Source organism: Elgaria multicarinata, chromosome 6, assembly GCF_023053635.1.
Source record: "Elgaria multicarinata webbii isolate HBS135686 ecotype San Diego chromosome 6, rElgMul1.1.pri, whole genome shotgun sequence".
In the NCBI taxonomy this organism is placed as follows: Eukaryota; Metazoa; Chordata; class Lepidosauria; order Squamata; family Anguidae; genus Elgaria; species Elgaria multicarinata.
In genome coordinates, this window is record NC_086176.1 from 110,200,187 (window position 1) to 110,206,534 (window position 6,348).

At 45.8% G+C, this 6,348-nt stretch overlaps 1 protein-coding gene across 1 annotated transcript in view; it reads right to left on the bottom strand.

The window, feature by feature from the left end:
* The window catches only part of LOC134400055 (elongation factor 2-like), a 28,552-nt gene extending 25,175 nt beyond the window's left edge, over positions 1–3,377 (bottom strand). Inside the window, exon 1 of the mRNA XM_063128281.1 lies at positions 3,242–3,377. Within this exon, the coding sequence (XP_062984351.1) occupies positions 3,242–3,244 (3 nt within the window). The 5' untranslated portion in view covers positions 3,245–3,377. The remainder of the gene's footprint in view (positions 1–3,241) is intronic.
* Between the last annotated feature and the right edge of the window lie 2,971 nt (positions 3,378–6,348).

Here is a 6,348-nt window from a genome sequence, read left to right on the forward strand (position 1 = left end):
ATTCTCTTCCCCTCCTTATTGTTTCATTATGATTTTATTAGAATGTAAGCCTATGCGGCAGAGTCTTGTTATTTACTGTTTTACTCTGTACAGCACCATGTACATTGATGGTGCTATATAAATAATAATAATAATAATAATAATAATAATAATAATAATAATGTGCAGTGTGGAGAAAATGGACAGGGCAACATCCCACCCCCACCCCCTCTCTCATAATACTAGAACCCCAAGAGGTCATCCCATGAAGCCGATTGGTGGGAGATTCAGGACAGATAAAAGGAAGGATTTCTTCATAGTTGCTATGGAATTCGCTATCACAAGACTGGGGCCACAGCTAGACCTAAGGTTTATCCTGGGATCGCCCAGGGTTCGCCCCTGCCTGAGCACTGGATCCCCTGCGTGTCACCTAGATGAACAGGTTTGACCCCTGGACGATCCAGGGATAAACCTTAGGTCTAGCTATGTCCATAGTGATGGTTACCATTTGGATGGATTTAAAAGACAGTTTGTTAAATTCATGGAGGCTAAGGCTATCGATGCCTACTAGTTGTGGTAGCTATATGCTACCTCCAGTATCAGAGGCGGTATGCCTATGTACACCAGTTGCTGGGGTACATGGGCGGGAGGGTGCTGTTGCACTCATGTCCTGCTTCTGAGTTTCCTGTGGGCAGCTGGTTGGCCCCTGTGTGAACAGAATGCTGGACTAGATGGACCCTTGGTCTGATCTAGCATGGCTCTTATGTCCTTAAGTCTAAGCCAGGGGTGGTGGAGGGATCTAACAAAATGTTGGAAAAACAACAACAAAGACGTAATATTTGATCTCATATGGTTACAAAAAATAAAACAAGCCTGTGCCCAGAAAGCAGGCTGTCCCCACAGTTGATTTAGCCCTGGACAGCTAAACTGAAACCAGGAGAGGGGGATGAAATTGTGTAGGGCTTTGCATTACTGCCTGTTTTGAACCATTTTTGCTGCAACAGAGCAACACAGGCCTCATCTACACCAAGCAGGATATTGCAGTATGAAAGTGGTATATCAAAGGCAGGAGCCACATGACTGCTTTATAGCGGTATTGAAGTGCACTGACACTGTTAGGGCTCATGACACACGCCATATACCACTTTCATAGTGCTATACCTGCTTGGTGTGGCTCCTGCCTTTTATATACCGCTTTCATACTGCAATATCCTGCTTGGTGTACATTAGACCACAGCCACTCATCTCAAAATTGTTTGAGCCTATGCCACTCTTGCTCATGGCCAGTCAATTGTTTGGACTAGCAGCAATTGCTATGGGCATCAGCGCATCCCCCACTGCTGCTCCCAATATTTGGTCAGTATCAAGTGTATCAGCATGTCTGATGTTCAAAAATATCTTGTCTAGAAGCAACCTACCAAATAAACAACCAAGGAACAAAAAAAATAACAAATTAGATTTGAAGGGTAAACTGTTTTGTGCAAAACCTCCGACAAGTGCTGGTGAAGCATACTGACTGTAATCCTATGTACGTTTACTTGGGAGCAAGTCTTATTAAACTCAGTGGGGGATGCTTCAGTTAACACACAAAGGACTGGGCTGCATAAGTAAAGGCCAGGAAATCCGTGATCCACGTCTCACCTCAGGCGCAACAGTTGTATGGCCTTACACGAGCCTCTTTTCTTTCGGCCTCAGCCCCCTCCATATAGGCAGTACAGGGATGTTAATACTGACCTTGTTGTAAGGACTACTGAGATAATGTATGCGAAGCACTTAGAACACTTGAAATGTACGATGATCCTGAAAGCTGCCATCACTCAATCTCCCCCTTGATGAAAGCAGAATTGTGGCTGTGTTTCTTTAAATATTCTTGCTAGATTCTGCTGCTATTTAAAGCCAGAGAGGGAAGCTAGCCAAAAAATAAATACATCCAACCTCTCCACCCCACCAACTCTTGCGGTACATGCTGCAGTATATGGGTGCCCACCTCAAAAACACAACCGATCTTCATCAGGCAAGGTGCAGAATCAATACAAACGAACTGCGGTTTAGATAACTATTTTTTAAAATGCATCCTTCTTTTATTCCACTCTCAAATTCTGCCATTCCTTAAATTACCTTGCACAACGTTTCAATGGATTCTGTAGCACCAGACAAAAACCACTGCAATGAATATGCACTACAGTATTTAGCAGACACAGAGAGAGGGAGAGGAGTGTATACATAAACTCACAGAAGTCCTTTACTACCTGAACAATAGAAGAAGGAGGAACATTTCCATATTTAAGGCAATTTGTTATACAGGGGAGGGAAAAGATGTCCAGATTTACAATAAACCTGCAACCTCTCTTTTCCAACCGCCGTCAAAAAACGATATGGCCAAAACAGAAATAAATAACTCAGCCTCTGTGATCTGAACAACAGATATAGATATAAACGGAACAGCCTTCGACCTCTTCCATTACACAGGAACCCATTTAACGAACCGTTATAAATAATGTGCGGGGAAGAGAAAAAGAAGATGCTCTTGAGTGGGAAGAAAAGGACAGTTACACAATAGCAAAGCTTTGGGAAACGTAATCAGGAGGGCTTAATGGGGCTGCAGAAATTTCACTGATGAGAGCGATTATTATGATTATTATTATTATTTTAATTACAAGACCGGGTGAGCTTTTAAAACAGGGGTTTCCCGACCAAGGTTTTGATAGACCCCCCAGCCCCTTACCCTAACATATGATGCCAAAAAGGTGTATATATATATATATATATATATATATATATATATATATATATAATCCGCATTTCTGTCAAACTCCCATAATGGGTTTTATACATTATAAGCGTTATGGAGAAGGATAATGGGGGGGGGGCAGGAAGGGATGCCACCCTTCTGGTCTATATGACAACAGAGGGCCCAAAGTGAGAAGGGCTCTTGCTCACCCCCTCCCCACGCACAACCCAGCCTCCCCCACCCCAAGTATTGCGGGGCAGCTGCCACTGACACCATCCTGACAGGTGTGTTTACACAGGGCCTTAGGGGGGAAAGGGGAATGGCGCCTCCTCCCCCTCCCCCTTCCACTGCCGTTATGAAGCCACTGCCCTGAAAATGGTCGTTATCAGGAACGTGGGGGGGGGGGGGTCGTGATGAAAGAAGGGGTCGTGTGGAAACCAAAGGCGTCTGCGTCACAAAATGGGGGCGCGGGCGGGTCGCCGGCATCCCCCCCTCGGGCTATCGAACCTTCCCCCCCGGGGAACGGCTTACCATTTTGGCGGATGGCTCCGGATATTCCCGTTCCCCCGCCCCGGTTTCACCTCCACCGCCGCCTCAGCCGAGACCGAGGAGGACTGAGAGCCGGGAGTGGAGGGCGAAAAACCACCGACGGGAGAGGGGCTCCTAGAGCGGACGCTTCGGAGAATGAATGGGGGGTGGGAGGCCTTCTAGCCTTCGCAGCGGCGTCTATGAGCTGCGTCCTCACAACTCGGCTCTGTGAGGGAGGGGGGGCGTTGCCATGGCGCCGGAGCAGCGCAGTCCTCCAGGAACTTGTTTACCTGCCACAGACCCTCCCCACTCGTGTGCTGCAGGACAGCCGATGCACACACTGCACAACACATAACATATGGAAATAGGGACACTTGCTGCAATGGTGCTTTTGCAGCAGAAGCCCAGGGGCCCCCATTCAGCTGAATGGAGGGCAAGGGGTGGCAAACACAGCAAGGCTGGCGTGCTACATTTTGAAGTGAAGGCACATACTGGAAAAGACCAAGGGTCCATCTAGTCCAGCACTCTGTTCACACAGCGGCCAACCAGCTGCGAACTGGGAACCCACAAGCAGTACATGAGTGCAACAGCACCCTCCCACCCATGTTCCCCAGCAACTGATGTACACAGGCACACTGCCTCTGATGCTGGAGGTGGCACATAGCCATCAGAACTAGTAGCCATCAGATAGCCTTCTCTTCCAGGAATTTATTTATTTATTATTATTATTATTATTATTATTATTATTATTATTTATTTATTTATATAGCACCATCAATGTACATGGTGCTGTACAGAGTAAAACAGTAAATAGCAAGACCCTGCCGCATAGGCTTACATTCTAATAAAATCATAGTAAAGCAATAAGGAGGGGAAGAGAATGCAAACAGGCGCTGGGTAGGGTAAACAGGCACAGGGTAGGGTAAAACTAACAGTATAGAGTCCAAACAACATCAGGTTTTAAAAGCTTTAGGAAAAAGAAAAGTTTTTAGCTGAGCTTTAAAAGCTGTGATTGAACTTGTGGATCTCAGATGTTCTGGAAGAGCGTTCCAGGCGTAAGAGGCAGCAGAAGAAAATGGACGAAGCCGAGCAAGGGAAGTAGAGACCCTTGGGCAGGTGAGAAACATGGCATCAGAGGAACAAAGAGCACAAGCGGGGCAATAGTGGGAGATGAGAGAGGAGAAATAGGAAGGAGCTAGACCGTGAAAAGCTTTGAAGGTCAACAGAAAAAGTTTATATTGGATTCTGAAGTGAATTGGAAGCCAATGAAGAGATTTCAGAAGTGGAGTAACATGGTCAGAGCGCCGAGCCAAGAAGATGATCTTAGTGGCAGAGTGGTGGACCGAGACCAACGGACTGATGTGAGAAGAAGGAAGGCCAGTGAGAAGAAGGTTGCAGTAGTCCAACCGAGAAATAACCAATGCATGAACAAGAGTCTTGGCAGAAGAGACAGACCAAAATGATCGAATCCTGGCAATATTATACAGGAAAAAACGACAGGATTTAGCTACTGCCTCAATATGAGGAATAAAGGAGAGCGAGGAATCAAATATAAAGCCAAGACTACGAGCTTCCTTGACCGGAGTGAGTGTAACATCATTGACAGTAAGAGAGAATGAGAGATGAGGGGAAGGTTTAGGAGGAAAAACAAGCAATTCCGTCTTTGCCATATTAAGTTTCAAACGACGATGAAGCAGCCAAGCTGAGATATCTGAAAGACATGCCGAGATACGATCGTGAACATCAGGAGAAAGTTCCGGAGATGAGAGATATAATTGTGTATCATCGGCATACAGATGATATTGGAGGCCGTGAGATTGAATAAGCTTACCCAAGGGCAACATGTATAAGGAAAACAACAAGGGGCCAAGCACCGAGCCTTGCGGAACCCCTACTGAAAGGGGAAAAGAGGAGGATGAGGTGCCGTTAGCCAACACGCTGAAAGAGCGACCCGCTAGATAGGAGGCAAACCAGTTATAGACAGAGCCACAAAGTCCAAGGTCATGAAGGGAGTCTAAGAGAAGATCATGATCAACCGTGTCAAAGGCTGCAGTTAGATCAAGGAGAATAAGAACGGAATAAAGGCCTTTAGACTTGGCAGTAAGGAGATCATTGGTGATCTTAGTAAGGGCTGTTTCAGTGGAATGCAGAGGACGGAATCCAGATTGAAAAGGATCCAGAGCAGAGTTACTAGACAGAAAGTCAAGACAACGAGAGTAGACCGCACGCTCCAGGATCTTTGAAACAAAAGGCAACAAAGAGACAGGTCGACTGCCCCATAGCCGAATCTCTCTGGGCGGTTTACAAAATGTAAAAAACAGTGAACATTAAAAAGTATACAAAATTTAAAACCATCAAAAAACATAAAAACAAAAGCATAAAAACAACGGTATCCATTTAAAAGCAACAGTTCTGGGGTCCGTTAAAAAAAAACACAGCGTTGATAAATGCCTGGGAGAAGAGAAAAGTCTTGACCTGGCGCCGAAAAGATAACAATATTGGCACCAGGTGAGCCTCATCGGGGAGATCATTCCATAATTAGGGGGCCACTCCCTGTTGCCATCCTCCAAGCTTCCCTCGGAGTAGGACCTTAAATGTTGAGCACACTGTACGGGTAGGTTCATGTCAGGAGAGGCGTTCCATCAGGTATTGTGCTCCCAAGCCGTGTAGGGCTTTATAAGTCAAAAGCAGCACCTTATCCAACCCCCTTTTAAAGCCATCCAAATTGATGGCCATCACCACATCTTGCAGTATGAAATGAATTCCAAAGTTTAACTGTGTGCTGTGTGAAGAAGTCCTTCTCTTTATCTGTCCTCAATCTCCCACCAATCAGCTTCATCGGATGACCCCATTGGGTTCTAGTATTATGAGAGGGGGGGGGGAATATCTCCTTGTCCACATGCTCCACGTCATGTATAATTTTGTACGCCTCTATCAAGTCTCCCCTTACCCTCCTTAATTCCAAGCTAAACAATCTCAGCTGTTGTAATCTTCCTGCATAGGGGAGATGCTCCAGTCCCTTGATCATTTTAGTTGCCCTTTTTTGCACTTCTTCCAACTCTGCAACATTTTTGCCATTTAAAGCAATCCTGTGAAACCTATGGTCCAGG